At 49.9% G+C, this 19,354-nt stretch overlaps 1 protein-coding gene across 3 annotated transcripts in view; it reads left to right on the top strand.

Moving 5' to 3' along the window:
* Kdm3a (lysine demethylase 3A) overlaps nucleotides 1-10,682 on the top strand; it is a 44,924-nt gene extending 34,242 nt beyond the window's left edge. For 2 of the 3 annotated variants that reach the window (XM_071601793.1, XM_027948852.2), the window contains exons 16-26: nucleotides 704-899; nucleotides 2,369-2,541; nucleotides 2,900-3,136; nucleotides 4,384-4,555; nucleotides 5,228-5,315; nucleotides 5,876-6,006; nucleotides 7,774-7,893; nucleotides 7,976-8,115; nucleotides 9,057-9,233; nucleotides 9,310-9,444; nucleotides 10,025-10,682. In XM_071601793.1, the coding sequence (XP_071457894.1) occupies nucleotides 704-899; nucleotides 2,369-2,541; nucleotides 2,900-3,136; nucleotides 4,384-4,555; nucleotides 5,228-5,315; nucleotides 5,876-6,006; nucleotides 7,774-7,893; nucleotides 7,976-8,115; nucleotides 9,057-9,233; nucleotides 9,310-9,444; nucleotides 10,025-10,105 (1,650 nt within the window). In that variant the 3' untranslated portion in view covers nucleotides 10,106-10,682. The remainder of the gene's footprint in view (nucleotides 1-703; nucleotides 900-2,368; nucleotides 2,542-2,899; nucleotides 3,137-4,383; nucleotides 4,556-5,227; nucleotides 5,316-5,875; nucleotides 6,007-7,773; nucleotides 7,894-7,975; nucleotides 8,116-9,056; nucleotides 9,234-9,309; nucleotides 9,445-10,024) is intronic. The other variant, XM_027948853.2, reaches the window with a different exon arrangement.
* The last annotated feature ends 8,672 nt before the right edge of the window (nucleotides 10,683-19,354 follow it).

Genomic DNA, 19,354 nt, shown 5'->3' with positions numbered 1-19,354 from the left:
TTTTGCCCACGAGGCGATTGCTCGCTAGGGTGTCAGAAATGACAACCAGTAGCAGTCACTGGGCATTGCCAGCGTGTCTCGTGTGCAGGGAGGGTGGACCAGCACAGGAACTTCTCTCCCTCTCTGGGGCCAACCAGATGGTTTCTTAGGTCCCAGAGGAGTAAGTGGTGCCGTCTTTGCAGCTGGCTTCTCCTCTTGATAGTCATGTGATGTTTCTCAAGAGCTGCTCATCTCCTCACCTCTTACAGCTAAACCAGAAGAGCACATTCCCTCTCAAACTCTCATTTTCCTTTCCTGCCTATCTCCCTTATTTACCCAATAGTCGTGTTTCGAGTGCCTCGTCTGGCTGGATTCTCAGGGAGACAGGCACAGACCATACCGTCAAAGCCACATGGTGCATGGGGTGGTGGAGACATGGGCGAGCCCGGCTGGGTTGGAGGGTGGTGGGGAAATAAATGCCTGTGTGTGGGGTGGTCATGAGGTCTTCCTTCCCACTGCTAGTCCTCAGAAACTCTGCGCGCAGTCCTGCTCCCTGTTCTGTTGTGGCAGGGTTGCTGAAGCCGTAGGATAGCTGGGGCAACTCATTAGGTAGCTTTGTTCTGGAAACTTCTCTTACTAATGGCTACTGGGGAGAGGGAGAAGTTAAGAAAAGGGAATTGCCATTCTTCAGCCTAAACAAAACTCTCCTTTTGTACTCATACAGACTTCCTTAGTTGGCGAAAAACTGACTCTGGGTGCTATGCTCCCGCAGAGCCCCTCAGTGTTGGAGCCGGTGGCCACAAGTGGAGAAGCAGCTTCCAGGCCAGCCTGCAGCGTGAGGCCTGCCTGTCCAGCCAGCACGGCTCCACTCAACTGGCTGGCAGACCTGACCAGCGGGAATGTTAACAAGGAGAACAAGGGTGAGTGTTCCTGAGGACTGAGTCACTCGTGGAGGGCTCTGCAATCTCACTCTGGGGAAACAGTGGTTGGAAGTCTCGTGGGAGGGGACGTGTTCCTACAACCGTTCTGAAGGTGTGTTTGCAGTCAGCTCCCAAGGCTTGGGGGTGGGGTGAGGGTGGGGGGGGCGGGAGGGGCGCACAGTGCTGAGACTGTAGTACAGTGAAAACCTGCCCCCAGCTCTTCTCCTCACCACATGGTGCTTGGTTTCTTTTGTACCTCATTGGAATGTGCCATCTTCAGTTCCATTTTTGTCACCAGTGTTTCAAGATGCTGATGAAAATTAAAAGAATGTGGACATTGGGATAAGGTAGGCTTAGGTTAGAATCTAGGTGATTCTGTCTCTGGCTAATTTCTTTAATGTGAAACATCCTTAAAAAAATGTGGTGACTCAAGTTTGACACCATAAATAAAGGGACTTTATATATATATATATATATAAAATCATCTCTAAGCAGGGTCTTCCAGAAATACAAGGTGTGGTTTAACATCCCAACATATAAAAGGAAAATTGTGTGATGAGACACAGAAAAACTCTGTGTAAAGCTTAAATCTAATTATAAATTTTTTAAAAAACACCCTTAACATTGAATTTTTTTTTTTTTTAATGAGAGATGGGGTCTCTGCTGTGGAGCCCAGCTGGCATCAAGAGCCTGGGTGTAAGTGATTCTTCTTGCCTCAGCCTCCTGAGTAGCTGGAACCACAGGCCCACACCACCATGCCTGGCTTAAATTTCAAAAAAATTGTTTTGATAGTTTCCTTTGTTTAGGGATGAGACAAAGGTGTCAGTTGTCATTAACTTTGTTAATCAGGAAACCCTGGCCAGTGCACTAAGGCACTAAGAGAAATCAAGAAAATATGAAAGGAGTCAATAAACGGTCAATATTTGTTAGCAGTACATGTGAAAAGTTCAAAAGAATCTACATTTGCAATACACATTAACGTTGCTGAATAACAGGGTAAATTAACAACAGTACATTTTATTTGCATAACAGAAACAAGTCAATTTTTAAAAAATGCCATTTTCCTTAGTTTAGCCTGGGTACTAGATATTGTTTTAATATTTATTGGGAAATCTTTAATATCATTGGTATTTATCCCCTTAAGTTTTTCTTGGTTCTAGAAAATGAAAACCAAGATTTTTGTTGGTTTGTGTGTGTGTTTTGGTACCGGGGACTTAACCAGGGATGCTTTTTACCACTGAACCGTGTCATCCCCAGCCTTTTCTGTTTTAAGGCAGGGCCTTGTCAAGTGGTTGAGGCTGGCCTTGAACTTATTATCCTCCTGCCTCAGCTTCCTGAGTTGCTGGGATTACAGGTGTACACCACCATACCCCTCAAAAACCCAAATTTTAAAATAATTGTTACTAGAAGATTGCTAAGAGTTGCCTTTCAGAATGCTGTTAAATCTAGATTTTTTTGTTTGGTTTTAGAAAAACAACCTACAATGCCAATTTTAAAGAATGAAATCAAATGCCTTCCACCCCTCCCACCTCTGAGCAAATCCAGCACAGTCCTTCACACCTTTAACAGCACCATCTTGACACCTGTAAGCAACAACAATTCTGGTTTCCTCCGAAATCTCCTGAATTCCTCCTCAGGAAAGGTATGTGTTTGCTTTATTGTGTGCATCTGCTTTACAAAGTTGCATGGAGACAGACAGGAAGATATTGAGAGAAATCAAGTGGGTAGAAGTAGAAGGACATAAATCACATACTTAACCTTTGTGGGAACAGGAGACTGGGTCATTGGCAGATGGACTTCACAGGGCAGGACCACTTTCTCTGATAACATATACTTTCTCCTGTACCCAAGTGGGAACAGGGGACTTGCTTCTTTACCTGGGGGTCCTGGCTCAGGCTCTGAGCATGCACTGATAGGTGCTCATCCTATCTTTAGGAAGGGGACTTTTTGATGATGGGGAATGGCACACTTAAAAGTCTTGTGTTCTTTCCTACATTCAGACAGAAAATGGACTCAAGAATACACCAAAAATCCTTGATGACATCTTTGCCTCTTTGGTGCAAAACAAGACTTCCTCTGACTTATCTAAGAGGCCTCAAGGACTGACGATCAAGCCCAGCATTCTGGGCTTTGACACTCCCCACTATTGGCTCTGCGACAACCGCTTGCTGTGCCTGCAGGACCCCAACAACAAGAGCAACTGGAACGTGTTCAGGGAATGCTGGAAACAAGGGCAGGTAACACCAACCAGTCACAGCCCCTCTCCTTGGCTCCCTTGGCATTGGGGATTGAACCCAGGGGTACTTGAATATTGAGCCACATCCCCAGCACCCACCTTTAAAAAAAAAAATTTAGTTGTTGATGGGCCTTTATTTTATTTATTTGCATATAGTGGTGAGAATCAAACCCAGTGCCTCTCACAAGCTAGGAAAGCGCTCTACCACTGAGCCACAACTCCAGTCCCCCAGTCCTTTTTTATATTTTATTTAGAGACAGGGTCTCTTTCAGTTGCTGAGGCTGGCTTGGAACCTGTGATCCTCCTGCCTCAGCCTCTGGAGCCGAGGGGAAGGCAGGCGTGCACCACCACACCCGGCCCCATTGTTGGATTTTGATGAGAGCAGCCAGGCCTTGTGAGCCTCAGCAGGGAAGGTGGGCTGTCGAGTTTAGAGGAGTGACAGGACAGGACAGCATAAAACTGAGCGAGCTCTTCCATGGAGGAAAGCTGACGGCTGTCCTATGGTGGGCGCCTAGCAGCAGCAGCAGTAGCAACAGCATCTTATACCTGGTACGAGTCCCCCAGGTGTGGTTGCTGGATCTGCAGCTGGAGTGTGCAGGAGGTGCCTGGCCTTGGGCCCAGGCTGTGCTTATGTCATTTTGGTTCCATTTTCTGTATCTTTGGCTTTTCTTTTTGGCCAAACCAGAGTGTTCACCAAAGGAACATTTGCTCTTGGGCAAGAATTTGTGGGAAATGCCAAGTACCAAAACGTGGCTTGCCCATTCTCACAGTGCTTTTCCACCCTGTGTGTCCCACCTCCCAGGTCTGCTCACTCATCCGCCCAGAGGCTGGGGGTGGCAGGCAGGTGCCGTAGGCAGCGGCAGGTTTTGTTTGGCTTATATATACGTGTCATGGTTTTACATTAACATCAGGACTGCACAGAAAGCTCAGGATTCTGGCTTGTCTCCAACAACCAGGACTTGGCAGCCTCAGGTCTGTGTCCAGTGTGGTGAGGACAGGCTAGAGCCTAGGCTGGCGCCCACCGGCTTTATCTCCTTCACATCCCATGCTGCCCCCTGGCTTTGCATGGGGTGTTCTCGGAGTGCGAGGGGGCCCTTTCTCCTGGAGCTTCCTGATGTGGTTGGAAGGCAGGGCTGTCACATAGGAGCTACTGTGGCTTGCCCGAGACCAGGACCAGCAGCAGTGGGGTAGAGACTGCTGTGGGCTGGGGACAGCTGGGGGTGCACTAAGCCTCCTCCCTCTCCGTAGCCGGTGATGGTCTCGGGAGTGCACCACAGACTGAATGCTGAACTCTGGAAACCCGAGTCCTTCAGGAAAGAGTTTGGGGAGCAGGAAGTGGATCTCGTGAACTGCAGGACCAACGAAATCATCACGGGAGCCACAGTAGGAGACTTCTGGGACGGCTTTGAGGACGTCCCAAGTACGTACTAAAGACGCGTCAGGGATGTGGAAGGAGACAGGAGCAGCAGGGAGTCGAGGACTGAGCCTCTGTCCTCCTCCTTTTCTCCTCCCAGCGGGCCCTGGTTGTATTACAGGGACTAGTGTGATACACTTTGTCACCCAGAAGATGACGGGGGGGGGGGGGGGGCGGGAGGGGGCGGGGGCGGGTGGCCGGCTGGTCCTGGTCCATGCAGAGCAGGATGGCCTCAGTCTCCTCAGCAGAGCTGGTCATTTCTGTATGATGCTGGCCTCGGAAACCGAGCTTGCTAGTCACCTGTGGTTGAGCAGCAGACAGGGTCCCTGAGGGCCACTGTAGAAACACGTTTCGTTCCACTCGTCGTGGGCACGAGGAATGGCTGGATTTCAAAGAATGAACAGCATCAAAAGAGGGGACCTAATACAAATTAACTACTGATCTTTATTTTGCTGCCCTGAGAGTACAAATGGATTTTTTGACCATTTAGAAACGATTGGCAACTGGCAGGCGGGGACATGAGAGAAAAGCAGTGTTTGTGTTCTAAATGGAGCGGGTTGTGAAGCGTCTACCGAGATGAAACTGTATTATTTGTATTGTTTGAGCATAAAATATGAACTTGTCATTGATTTTGGTCTGAATCATGAATAATGGCTTGCTTATTCTGGTTCCTTACAGATCGTTTGAAAAACGAAAAAGAACCGATGGTTTTGAAGCTTAAGGACTGGCCACCAGGAGAAGATTTCAGGGACATGATGCCGTCCAGGTACGGTCACGGCGTCAGGCAGAGGGCTGCCTCCTGGACTTGGCGGGATGAGTTCTTGAGGTGATGAGGAGTGGGTTTAGGGAAATGTGGAATTCGTGGCTTTCTTGGTGCTGGCTGTTGTCCTGGCTAGACCCTTTGGAGAGGAAGTGTTTTTAAGTGAGATGAAGTCGAGGTGCCTAGGACTGGTGCACACGCCCAGTGCCATGCCAGAGCCGAGGCCCACAAGGTGCACAGGCTGCGCTGCACGGTCACGGCCGCTGCTGTGCCAGGGCTCGGAGTCGAACTGGACGTCCTCCCAAGTGCAGCCTGGGGAGGAGCCTCCCCTGTAGCTACCAGTTCTCCCTGCTCAGCTCTCCCTGAAACGCTCCAGGTCGTTGACACATCCTGTGGTGGGAGAGGAAGGCGTCTCTGTTTATGACTGCTACAGTGCTGACCTTAAGTCTCCATGACCACTCTCCCCAGCCTCAGGGTCACCCACACACCTTTGTTCTGTTCACGTCGCACACAGTGCTACAAACATGGCAGGCTTGTTTTGCGAATTCCTGGCTTTCTTGTCCTAGGTTCGATGACCTGATGGCCAACATTCCGCTGCCCGAGTACACCAGGCGAGACGGCAAATTGAACTTGGCCTCCAGATTGCCAAACTACTTTGTTCGGCCTGATCTGGGTCCCAAGATGTATAATGCTTATGGTAAGGAGGAGACGCTAACTCACAAGTTAAGACAGACCAAATCCAAACCTTGAGGCTCTTTTTCAGGGGGAGAGGACACCACTCTTAGCACAGCAGCGCCTGACCCTCGGGCTTCCCCTCTCTCCTTGTTCCTGTCCTGTGTGATTCACTGTCACAACCAAGGTGTGAGGTGGCTACTTTTTCAGAATACACCTGCTTGGTTTAAATAGCACGGCTGTGGGTCTTTTCCTCCTAGTCACTGACTGTTGGCAGTGTCACTCTTGTCAGAGCTCTTCCCCTGACACGGTTGTACCCGCCCTAAAGCAGGCAGCAGGCGCTAAAAGAAGGCAGACATGCCTCTCCTCACTCCTGACACCTGGCCATCAACATTGGTATACAGCTGTCATTGTCCACGGGTTAGGCCATGGCTGCTCAAAGGAGAGAGTACAGGCTCTCTCTAGCTGCAAGACCCCCAGTTTTCCAAGTGGGGACAAGGATTTTGGAACAGTAGAAGGGACAATGACCTCAGAATCTCAGAAGCGATTGGCGAGTCAGAGACTAGAACTTGGGCTCATGAAAGTTCTTTGTGTGTTTTTTTGGTATCAATCTTCCGTTGTTCTGGGAGTCCTTTCCCTGTGACCGTTAGTTTTTATAATCTCAGTTGAGAGTCTGGCGTTGTTACTGTGGTTGCAGTCTTGGGGCTAGTGGCTGGGCAGGTCTCACTTTACCCAGTGTGGCCCTGGACAGGCCAGCGAGCAGCCCTGCTGGGTCTGACTGGCTCTAGCTCACTCTCCTGCCCCAGGTCCTGGCCACTGTCCAGGAGCCTGTGCTGGTGGTTCCTGGTGTCCCAGGTGCACTGCCCGTGTGTCATCTTCCTGAACGCTGCTCCTTGACTTTTCAAACAGCAAGTAGAATCAGACTTTGTGGCACTGGCTTGTGCCGTCAGATGGGACCTTCATTTCATTTCTAGTAGGTTAATGGCTCTTCTTAAAATTGACATTTTTTACTTTTTATTCCGGAAATATTTTCCAGATACGTTGAGAACATGAACAGAACAGTGGTTCCCTTGATATTTTCCCTTTGTCATTTTAAAGTGAATTCCTGTGTCTTCTGAGTTCCCCCTGATACTCAGCACTTCCTCTGTGCCTGGGGCTAATGTTCAGCAAGTTGCACAGGCAGCAGGGCACGCCAGGGCTCTGGCCCCAGATGGGCATTTGGAGGCATGCCACATTTGGGGCATGTCCAGCCCCAGGCAAGCCAGGGGTCAAGGCCTCCAGGCTACACAGGCTGTTGGGGCAGCCCACAGCCTTTGCTCCGGAAGCACTGGACACAGGAGGGGGCCGCACTCTGGCCCAGTGAGTGTGTCAGGCAGCGTCCTCCCTTAGATCCAGCAGTATGTGGGAGCGGGCAGCTTCCAGCAGGCACCATGAGAAGTGGTGCTGGCTCTTGGTCCCAGGCCACATAGCAACCGGAGCTCCAGCTGCCCTGGCCTGGGAGTCGGCTCTGCCACTTAGCTTGTGCCGTCTAGGTTGGGTTCTGGGTACCCCCTTTAGGCTCAACAGATTTTTTCCGTAATTTCATCTCAAGCATGGAAGCTCTTATCAGGGACCTCCTTTGCTTGTCACTGGAAACAAGTCTTAGGATTTGTGGATCTATAATCTTGTAATTAAATATCTGATAAGAGAGTCTTTTCTAAAGGAGAGGACAGCTCCATCGCTTGAGTGTTGTTACTTTTGAGGATGAGAGAGGCGTCTCCCAGCATTTGTCCTCAGTGTCTTCTTTCTGCAGGATTAATCACTCCAGAAGATCGGAAATACGGAACAACAAACCTGCACCTGGACGTTTCTGATGCTGCTAACGTCATGGTCTATGTGGGCATCCCCAAAGGGCAGTGCGAGCAGGAAGAAGGTAGGGCTGCACACAGGGTAGGGCTAACTGTCCCAGTCCGAGCCGGGTCTATGGTCTGATCACCTACTTTCCTTTGCTCCAGAAGTCCTCAGGACCATCCAAGATGGAGACTCCGATGAACTCACTATAAAGCGGTTTATTGAAGGAAAAGAGAAGCCAGGAGCCCTCTGGCACATCTATGCTGCAAAGGACACAGAGAAAATAAGAGAATTCCTTAAAAAGGTGTGTGGCCTTGTTGGAAGTCCTTGTGTGGTGAGCTGACCCGGCTGGCAGGGTTGTGGCGAGGGGGCCTGTCCTTCTGTGTTTTAATGATAGCGCTTGGAGAGAGCTCTGTTCTCTGCTCACCTCTGGGCATCCATTTATTTCCATTGTGTTGTAATCTCAGCACTGGGTAGAGACCGTGGCCCCTAGCTTCCTTGTTCTGAGTGCATTACTAAGGTCCCTGTTGATTTGTCCACTGTCACTTGGTGCAGGGCCCTACTTGTGTTCATTAGCCAGGGACTGTGGGGTCCTGGAAGGCTCCAGGCTTCTGGAGTTTCTGTGTCTTTTAGGCAGGGCTCTGTGTGTGGAAGTTGGAAAGTTGGGGCTTACTTAGTTTTAAACTTGCTGGCACTGAGGTTACTGGTTGTGACCCAGGTGTCCTTGGCTGGTGGTCTCCCTCGTCCATGAGGCATGGACCTGAGCCACTGGGCCTACTGCCTCGCACCAGGCAGGCCCTGAGCTGTTCCTGGACAAGGACCGTTTGGCTTTTCTAAACATGCTGGTCACCTTATTGTTCCCCGTAGCGTCACTCTGTGTGTACTTTTCCAGATACTGGGTCTAGAATAAATTGGATGTGTGGTCATCTTCAGGACTGTGTGATAACTCTCAGATTGTTAAATAAAGGTAGGTCTTTAATGACAGTAAAACAAGTTTCTATCTAAGGAATTTGAACCTACTTACCTTTAAAAGTTCTAAGCCAAAAAATGTCTAAATATAGTGGGTCCAAGAACATGTAGAGACTGCCAGTACCAGAAGCAGCAGCCATGTGCAGTCTTTCTTTTGTTGGTTCATTCCAGGTCTGATTACTGCTCCTCTTTTTCTGCAGTAGGGCACTTAGGCTGAAGAACGCCTGAGGCTCACTCACTTTGGGTCTTAGCGTGTCGCTCATGTTCTTATTCTAGGTATCAGAAGAGCAAGGTCAAGAGAACCCAGCAGACCATGATCCTATTCATGACCAGAGCTGGTATCTGGACCGATCGTTAAGAAAGCGCCTGCATCAGGAGTATGGGGTGCAGGGCTGGGCTATCGTCCAGTTCCTCGGGGACGTGGTGTTCATCCCAGCAGGAGCTCCGCACCAGGCAAGCATTCTGCTTCTCTTTCTGCTCTCTCTGCTGGGGACTTGAATGTGCACTAACGTGGCTCGGTGTCTTCCAGGTTCACAACTTGTACAGCTGCATCAAAGTGGCCGAGGACTTTGTGTCTCCAGAGCACGTGAAGCACTGCTTCTGGCTCACTCAGGAATTCCGTTATTTGTCGCAGACTCATACTAACCACGAAGACAAATTACAGGTAAAACAGACCTGGCTTCTGGCATTCGTGGGCGCTGGCTTCCCAGCCTGTTAGTGACTTTACAGAGAGTCCGCACTGGGCTGGCTCTACGTCTGCAGTGGAGTGGGAGCAGCCCAGAGGAGACCTCACTTGCTGTGTTGCAGCGTAGACTCTGGGAGGGACTGTGCCCGCGATAAGGCTGCTTGTATACTTCTGGCTGTGGCCCAGCTGCCAGCCAGGGCTCTCGCGAGACCTGTGCAGTAGAGCTGGACCTCTGGCTGACGGTGGCCGCTGCAGGAGTGCTGCAGGTCTGGGAAGCTGGGGAAGTACCTGGTTCTGTAGGAATAAGGAAGGGAGGAGAAGTCAAGGCAGAGCTGTCCTTAGAACCTGCCTCGCACTACCTGGCCTGCAGGAAGAGGGAGTGGGCTCCAGGTTCTCCAGAGGCGGCAGGCGCAGCTCTAAAGGAGCCCAGGCCTTTCCTGGTGCTGGCATTTCACATGAACGTTGGTATTTGGTGATACTGCTGGGGGCGGCTGTAGATGCGTAGTGAGGGATCGTGGCCTGAGTGGTGGAGTGACCCACTTTGCTTCCACTGTTGCAGGTGAAGAATGTCATCTACCATGCGGTGAAAGATGCGGTGGCTATGCTGAAGGCCAGCGAGTCGAGCTTCAGCAGACCTTAGTCCCTGCACGTTGGCAATGAACTACTGGCAGCTGTTCAAACTCTTCAGGCAGGACTCCTGTGGACTTTGAGATTTCATGTTACCTCATCTTCTTTTTTAAACTATACCCGACTTGTGAGGGTACTCTGTCTAATGTATATTTCTAGTGTTTACAGACACTAAGTGTGTATATGTAGTACTATTTACAGACGTGCATCCTGATACTGTGACTCCTCTCCTAGTGCAGGACTCTCACTAAGCTGTACAAACAGCCTCCTGTCAACTCTGCAACAGTCATTTCCAGCTGGGTCTGGAGGGTGCAGACAGGTCCATGAGCTTAGGATTGCTATGGGCTTACTGGTCAGCTTTGTCTCATGTCTGTCTGGCCACCCTCCCACCTGGTCAGGGTCCAGGATGCAGGAGGAAGCCACAGCTAAAGGAGCAGTCCTCTGTGTGGCATAGGACTGGCGTTATAGAGCAGAAGCCAACTACTGTACGACTCTGGGCTAACCATCTGTAGTTACATGGAATTTTAATTTAAATGAAGCTTTGCTAATTTTAAGTGTTAAGCATTTTGCATTAAAATATTCATATAATATTTTGGTATTGCCATTATCTTCTCATTGTGGATTCAGCACATCTGTTTATTGAATGTGGGTTTGAGAGATGGCTGCTAGAACTCTTCTTCAAAGCACAGTGGGGGCTGTAGTCATTTCATAGTGAGTGTCACAGCGCTATCACAGAATTTCAAGGGAAAACTGTCACACTTGCAAAGGAAGACCACCAGTTAATTAAACTTGGAGGCCTGGCTAAGTGGCTCTATAAGGAACGAGGGAAGAAGGGGCGTGTGGTCTCTCTCCTGGTCCTTTGTCATGGGAGGGTTTACAAAGGAAGGTGACACAGGTTTCAGAACGTGGACCTAACAGCAGAGCATCAGGTAGAAGAAGCCCAACTAGATCTACATTTTATCTGTGTAGGCGGTGGCGGCACAAGGAAGCAGCCGCCTGCCAGCAGTGCAGGTTTATTAGAACCAAAGGACAAAGCCACCAAGGAAAGAGTCAGAGGAACTTCCAGTTGTGTCAGACTTGCGAGGCTTGCAGATTCTGAAATGAGCCGATGCTGCTTCTGAAATATCTATTAGGTTTAAAGAGGTAAGAGCCTGGGAAACATGCACAAGGGATTGCCAGACATGACCAGGAAGAAAGATCTGGAAAAAAGCAAAGTAGAACTTACCTGAAATGAAGTGTGATGGGTCAAGTTAGGAATTCAGCATGTGGGAAACGGCAGAGAAAGTCCCATGGAGTACAGCGTCCAACAACAGCCAGCCAGAAAGGGAACACAACAGGCTCAGGGACAGCTGAAGGAAGGCAGGGAGCTTGACAGCAGAGACATCAGCTTGAAGAAAACCAAGGACAGTTCAAAAACCCACGGGGTGGATTTGTGTGAGTAGTAAGTCTAGATGCCAAAAGCAGCTCCCCACTTCAGCTGGTCCACCTTGGGACTTTTCACTCTGGGATGGTGTTTACAAAAGGCACCTGTGCAGTAGAAACTGCTTCGGGCTTGGGGTTTTGACTACTCCTGGACTGATGGTGCCAGGCTGCCTTGCCAGTACGAGGGGAGCCGGCAGCGTCTGGCTGAGGTGCATCAGGACCAGTCTCGAGTTAGAGGCATTCGTAAGTTATTTAAAAGCAGTCAAGGCAGGCTGGAGCCACTGGTGGGTAGAGGAAGCAAGCACTGTTTTATAAGTTTTAAAGCTCCCCACTCCCAAAATGATAGTTTCAGACCTTGTTGAAGATGAATAACTAATAAAAATAACCTTAGAAGATTCTTTTCTTTTTTGGAACCGAGGGTCACTTGCCCACTGAGTTGCATCCCCAGCCCTATTTTGTATTTTATTTAGAGAGTCTCACAGCTATGTGAACTCACTATCAAGCCTCCCAGCCTCTGGGATTACAGAGAAGGATATTATTCCACATTTTGCAAGGAGAAATGGTGTATAAGGAAAACCCTAAACAAAGGAGTACAAAGCTGTTTTCAGGAAGCTTTAGAAATGGTTGGTCACGGTTTCAGAACAGAATGTGCTTAGTGCCACTGAACTCTTCACTTGCAGGAATTAAAATGGTAAATACATGTATATTTTTCCACAATAAAAAAAAAAACTCCCAAGTAGGGAAACATTTGGAATTGAATGAAAATTACATTTTTTAAATTACTTATTTAGGCAGGAGAGAAGGAACAAAGAACAAAAATATTCCAATTACAAGAAGAGATCATCTGACTAAGTAAAAGACCTGCTCGTAAGAGTTTGACTACAGGAAGAAAGTGAAAACAGGAAAATCACACTGTGTGGATAAGAGTCTGCCAGAGGAAAGGTGATGTTTCTACATCTACTACAGCTTCCAACAGGAGAGAGTTTGGGTAAAGGACGAGATTCTCAAGGTGACTGTCGGTAACTTTCTGGAATAGATGTGTAAGCAGACATAAGGACACTTGAGCAGTGAAATGGACTTCGATCAATACCCAGAATATACATTCCTTTCATGGGCATTGCTCTTCACTCAGAAAGACCACAGACTGGACCAAAATGCCACCGGCATTTATTAAGACTATACAGTTGAAATCCTGTTCGGTGGTAATGGAATTTAAATAAAAATTAACCAGTGTTGAGTAATTAAGCAACATGCAAAGTGGAATGGAAATTAGATATTTAGAACTGATCAATAAAAATTCGACACATCAAAAATGGGATCTGGTTACAAAAATACTTCGGAAGTGACAGGCAGCCTTAAACGTAGAAGAAAAGGTTGGAGGGCTGAGGTGGGGCCCAGTGGTAGAGCATTCGAATGCCCAGCCTACTGAGGTGTCCTGGGTTCCATCCCCAGCACCAAAAAAGAAAAGTCAAGTCTAAATTTACATTTCCAGACCCAAGAAGAGGAGGGAGGGATCAGAGCAGTAATCAACGTATTAAATGAAAAAACAAAAAGGCCAAAAAATATTTTTGTGAAAAGATTAAAATTGTTAAATCTTTCAGGTTAATGGGAAAAAACAAGGCTACTACCTATTGTGTGGACATCCAAAGGATCATAAGGGAGTGCTGAGGATGATCTCTTGTCAATGAGTTTGATAACCTGGAGACATCCCTCAAAAACAACTTACTGAAAATGGCATTTTAAAAAGTACAGGGAAGGGCTGGGGCTCAGGAGTAGAGCACCTGCCTCACCGGTGTGAGGCCTTGGGTTCGATCCTCAGCACCACATACAGATAAAATAAAAAAGAACTGTCATCTACAACTAAGAGAAAAAAGTACAGAGAACATTCTGACATTTTAGTTAATAACCACACCTGACCAGTAGGACATTAAGGAAATTGCAGACCCACAGCCTTGGTTAGCAATGATGTGAAAATCCTCCAAAGGACAACAGAACATGTAAAACAGCCTTCCTGTCTGAAGATCAAGTCCAGGCCTTCCACGGCACTCACGGGACCAACGGGAAACTTTAAGAGATGCAGAATAGGCCTCAGACAAGATCCAGCAGCCGTCCGTGACCAAGTCTAAGGTAAGGAAATGCGTTTTTGAAAAGTACTCAAAGCAACACAAAAGTAGAATTTTTAAATGCTATCCATGAAAAATTTAAAATGAAATTTTGAAAGACACCACTGAAGTAGCAAACCGTCAGGCTCTTAGGAACATGGTTATTGACAGTCACGAGACTTACTGAAAACTACAAGAGGAGCTGGACTAGTGAAGGAGGAGGGCACATGCCTGCTGTCCAGGTGTGTGTGGGGACACCGTGCGGGTGGACACGCTCCCTGCTGTCCAGGTGTGTGTGTGGGACACTGTGCGAGTGGGTGTGCAGCTGCTGGGAATTTTGTTTGGGACTGGCTTCTCAGAGCTGAGCCTGGAGAGCCTGAGGAGCAGCCGAGCCCTCTGCAGAGCTGACTGCCTGCTGAGCAGTCTCCCTCTGCAGCACCCCCAGCAGGACCTCCCTCCGTCTGTGGCTGTGGCAGTGTCTCTGGCCCTGCTCACTGCACTCAGCAGGAAGTGTGGGCCCTGGAACTGGTACAGAATCGCAGATGCAGCACTAAGTGACACACTGTCCCTGGACCCAGGAGCGGGAGGCCCCCAGACTGCACAGAAACATGGTGGGCCACCTTGCTGCCTTGTAATGGGTATGAGGGGGACACGAAATATGACCATTAAAATAAAGGACAGATGATGAGCAAAGTCCAAAGCCAAGTATAGTCCATTTTAAAAAAATGTTTTGGCTACGGATGGACACCGTATCTTTGTTTATGCCTGTATTTTTACGTGGTGCTGAGGATGGAACCCAGGGCCTTGCATGTGCCAGGCAGCTGCTCACCACTGAGCCCCAGCTCAGCCCCACGTACGGGTCTGATTTCTGCTGCTGCTGCTGCTGCTGCTGCCGCCACATAGGAGAGGCCTGAGGCGGCCCCTCTTAGGAAGAGGTGCACCTGGCTCACAGCTTGAGGCTGAGAGCCCAAGACTGGGCAGCCCATCTGGTTGTCATGAGGACTGGCGTCACAGCGGCAGGCAAGGGTGCCACAGGGAGAGGTCACGTGGTGAGACTGAGGACAGAGTTGGGGCCACTCGTCCTGAGCAGCACCCCTCTGCAAGAGCAGCATGCCTGTCCTCCCAGGGTAAGCTACGTGAACCAGGTTCCCCGCACCAGGATCTGCCTCTCGGGTTCCACAGCTCCCAGTGCCACTGCAGTGGGGACCATCACGTGTACAGAGCAGAAAAATCCAACCCAACCACAGCAATGACTGGAAAAAATAATAAAATAGGCAGACTTTTGGCAAAACATGAAGGGAAAAAGGCACAGACGGAGGGACATTAAGAATGGGAATTAAGGGCTGGGTGGGGCTCAGGGTGAGCACCTGCTGGCCGGTGTGAGGCCCTGGGTTCCATCCTCAGCACACATCTAAATACACAAAAGATCCATTTACAACTAAGAATATTTTTTTAAATGGAAATTTTAAGTACAGATATAATAAGGATTTTAAATAAGTAGAATCTAGCAGTGTGATATTAATATACCCTAAATGAAATGGACAACCATAGGAGACAGTTCTCAACAATCTTTAAAATACTATTAAAGGGGTTGGGGCTGGGGCTCAGCGGTAGAGTGCGTGCTCGCCTAGCATGTGTGAGGCCCTGGGTTTGAGCCTCAGCACCACATTAAAAAAAAGATATTGTATCCAACTAAAAAATAAGTATTAAAAAATACTATTAAAGGAATTGAATTGTTAGTAATCTATAGCATAATCCTCAAAAGGCACCAGGCACAGGGAAAGTTTTACAAATGATTTTGTACATTTAGAAAAAAGATAATCCATTTAGAAACATGGAAAATAGCCAAGAGGATAGAAAAGAAAAAAGAAGAAAAAAAAAAAAAAGCTTTTTCTTCCTTTCTTATGGTCCTGGGGACTGAACTCGGGCACTCTACCCCTGAGCTTCATCCCCAGTCCCTTTCTATATTTTGAGACCGGGTTTCACTAAATTGCTGAGGCTGGCTTTGAGCTTGGGATGCATCACCTCAGCTCTGGGTAGCTGGGACTATGGCATGGGCCACCACCCCACTCTCTTCCTTCTCGCCTTCACTTGTCCCTGTCAGTCACACAGGAGAGCAGAGTGTGTCTGACATTACACACTGGTAGAGTGTGACTTCCCCTTGTGGTTTTGCATGACGTCCTCATCCATTCTTGAAGGACAACTGGCTACCACTATTCATCAAGGCTGCTCTGCCCTCTTCCAGCACCTCAGTGGACACAGCTCTCCGGCCTCTCTGTCTGAGATGGGAAGCGGGCTCACCTGACGAGGCTCCTCCTTCTCTGTGGCTTCCCGTGTGCCATCACGCGAGGGCTCATCTGTCCTGGGAGGGGTCTGCGCAGCTCCTCGCACAAGCCTTTTCAGCTTTCTTCAGATTGTCCTGTCCCCGTCTGTCTGCTGGGACTGCCGTGACGGCACCTGGGCTCCGCTGACGTCCTCCTCCACCCCTTCTGCTTCCAACTGGTGGTCCATCACTGTTCGCAAGGCTGCTGGTCACTTCTGCTGCCTGCTCAGGCGCAGCGGACACCTCCAGCACGGCTGCAGCTCCGCTTGGGGATCTGGGTGGCTCCATTTGACACTCAGCCTCTTGGCAAAGTTTCCCTTTGGCTCAGGGTTTGCCTGGTGTCTTGCCATTGGGCACGCATGGCTGTCATTTGCCCAGCCTTCCTCCTGGGTTTCAATGTCATCTTGGACTGTGATGGCCTCGCCTGTGTTTGAAGCAACACCATCTTGCTTTTCTGCCCAACAGGTTCTGCGCTGGCTTCTTGTGTTAGGACAGATACAGTGATTTCCAAATGAGGCCCAGTCTGCCCCTCCAGAACCAGAGACCATGACCCACACTGAGAGTGGTCTTCAAGGGGCTGAGCTGGGGAGGGGTCAGGAAAGGGCAAATAAAGTGTCACAAAATGCTTCTTCCATTTTAAAATCTCCTTGTCCTTAGTTCAGCCGCTGTGTGCGCTGCCCACCTCTGCTTCCTGCGCTTCCGACAAACTGGACTCTGGTTTTTAACAGGTTTCTTGGAGGGGTAGGAGATCATGTTTTACCATTATGCTGTTACTCTATAAATGTGTTTTTGAAACTGTAATTTCATCAGAAGGCAACTTATTTTGAAAATTCTTTTAGTGGTCAATGCACCTTTATTTATATGTGGTGCTGAGAATTGAACCCAGTGCCTCGCATGTGCTAGTGAAGTGCTCCACCACTGAGCCCCAGCCCAGCCTTAAAAAAAAAAAGGAAAAAGAAACGGTTTCATCTCTGTTGCTCAGACCTGCATTGCTCATGGGACTCAGCAACTGGGCTCATTAATTCTGATATCACAAAAGAAAACCATCTCCCACAGGAGGCTGAGGCCGGAAAACCACAACTTCACAACTGGCTGTCCTTGTGAAACACTGTCCCCCGCCCCACGGAAACAGGGCTAGGGATGTAGCTCAGTGGCAGAGTCCCCTGGGTACAATCCCCAGCACTGAGAAAAGAAAAAACCAAAAACGGAAAAATTGAGAAGAAACTTGTTCATCTGAATCAGACATTTCCTAAGTTTTTCACTGTACGACGAACAGGCATTTGCAGAGTACCTGCCACTAAATTGAGAAAAATGGCGGCTGCTCTTCAGAACCTGGAAAGCGGTGTGGCGTCCTGACTGTTCCCATAACTGGCTGTGGGGTTGGTCAGGAGTGGGCACCCTCTTCTCCATAGCAGCTCACAGCAACCCCCTGGGAATGTGCAAGGTGGATGAGCTGCGGTCGGCAGCACCCAAGAGGGCCTCGGGCAGGAGAGAGGGGTCTATGGAACTGCCCACAGCAAACTGCCGGGCAACCACCATAAGCTGGAGACAGCTGTTCAGAAGTGATGAACGGGTTGGTGGCGTGGGATGAGTGAGGGTGCGTGGGATGAGTGAGGGCCCAGTGAGGATGGATGGGACCCGTCCCAGTGCCTGCGGGTGGAAGAACATCTCACTACAAGTGGCACTGTCGGGACACGCCTTCCAGACCCAACCCCAGGGGCCAAGACAGCGCCCGGCCCTCTCCAGCAATGCCCCCCCCAAGAAGCAGGAGGGGAGACACGCACACAATACATGGAGCAGGATGCACCCACTCTTGAGGAACAGAAAAAGACACATTTAAAAATTAACCCCAGCGGGTGTGGTGGTGCACACCTATGATCCCAGCAGTGGGGGATGAGGGGGTCGGGGGAGGGGGGGAGGCAGGAAGAGCTCCAGTTCAAGGCCAGCCTCAACAATTTAGTCCCCAAATGAGCCGGGGAAGCAGCTCAGTGGATGAGTGCCCTGGGTTCCATGCCTAGCACCAGGAATGTCTGCTGGGATGCTGCAAAACAGAAAATGCACGAGAACCAACCGCCTTGCCTAAGGGGCTGGAGAGGCTGCCACCTGCCCAGCCGCCCAGCCGGTTAGTCAGATTATCTGCAAGAACAAACAGGCCCCAGACCTAGGCTGCCCTGTGCTTCCAATAGTGTGCTGCACCCTATGGTCATTTTCAGCATGTCGGCCCCGCCCAGCCGCATCAAAGACCCCAGCAGCATCAGTGAGAATCAGAGCCAGCTCCTCTGAGGATCTAGATGAGGTGCACAGCCGGCACGGTGACAGAGAGGACCAAGCCAGCAGATGGATACCCCTCAGCTCCAACAGTCACCATGAAGCTCCAACCATCATGTGTCATAAGGGGAGGGGGCAGCGCACAGCCCAGAGACAGGCCCCAGCACGGCAGCTGATCTGGGCCAGGGCAATACAGCATAGAGCAATACAGCGGAGAGCAGCAGCCTCAACAGGTGGCACCCGACAGCCACGTGCACAAAGCAGTCCACAGGCCACCTCCAGTGCCCTAATGCACGGAGACGACGAAGTCAGCCTGGCGCAAGGCCCCCAGAGACACGCAGACCCTCAGGGGTGGTGGTGACTTTCAGATACAGCATACCAGAGGCACGATGCAGGCAAGAAGACCAGCTCTGAGCACAGAGCGAGCGGGAAGGCACACAGACTGGGACATAGGACATCGCTGATGACCGCGGTGTCACCCAAATTCAAAAAGACGATAACCTAAAAACCAAACCACTTGCTTCAGCAGATGAACACAGACCTAGACAGCTGGCCAAGGCCACAGGCAGCTGCGGGCAGAGATGCACAGCATCCAGCGTCACGAGGACACAGCAAATCAAAACAGTGAGGTGACAGCTTGCTTCTGCACGGCAAGACCCAGGCCACTTAGAGCACCGAAGGCTGAGTCTGTGGAGGAGAGGCACTGTCACTGTTCCGCTGGAGCCCAGCCGTAAGCTCTCGGGAAGGCCACCCAGCTAGCCCCTCTGTGTATGCAGGCCACCGGGGGACTTATGAAGACTCATGTCCCACAGGGGAGTGTCTGGACGATGCTAGAAAGCCACGAGCTGTCAAGCTGTGAGGACAGAGGGGACTTAAAGGCACGGCACTAAGTGAAAGAAGCCAGGGTGGAAAAGCTGGGTACAGAAGGACCCCGACCTTTGGGGAAGGGCAGGACCAGAGCAGCGCTGGCGGGTGGGAGAGAAGGGCATGGACAGAGCACGGAACACAGATGGCTGGAGAGATGATCCCCTGATGAAATCGTGATGGTGGGTCCCTGTGTCACACACCTGGGCAGACCCACAGGACACCCAGCATCCCATGTACCGTCCACTACCTGGCAAGGGAGGCCGGGTCACCCACGGCATGG

The sequence above is a fragment of the Marmota flaviventris genome, chromosome 14 (assembly GCF_047511675.1).
Source record: "Marmota flaviventris isolate mMarFla1 chromosome 14, mMarFla1.hap1, whole genome shotgun sequence".
NCBI lineage: Eukaryota > Metazoa > Chordata > Mammalia > Rodentia > Sciuridae > Marmota > Marmota flaviventris.
The sequence above is the reverse complement of the archived record's forward strand: the minus strand, read 5'-3'. Positions and strand labels throughout refer to the sequence as shown.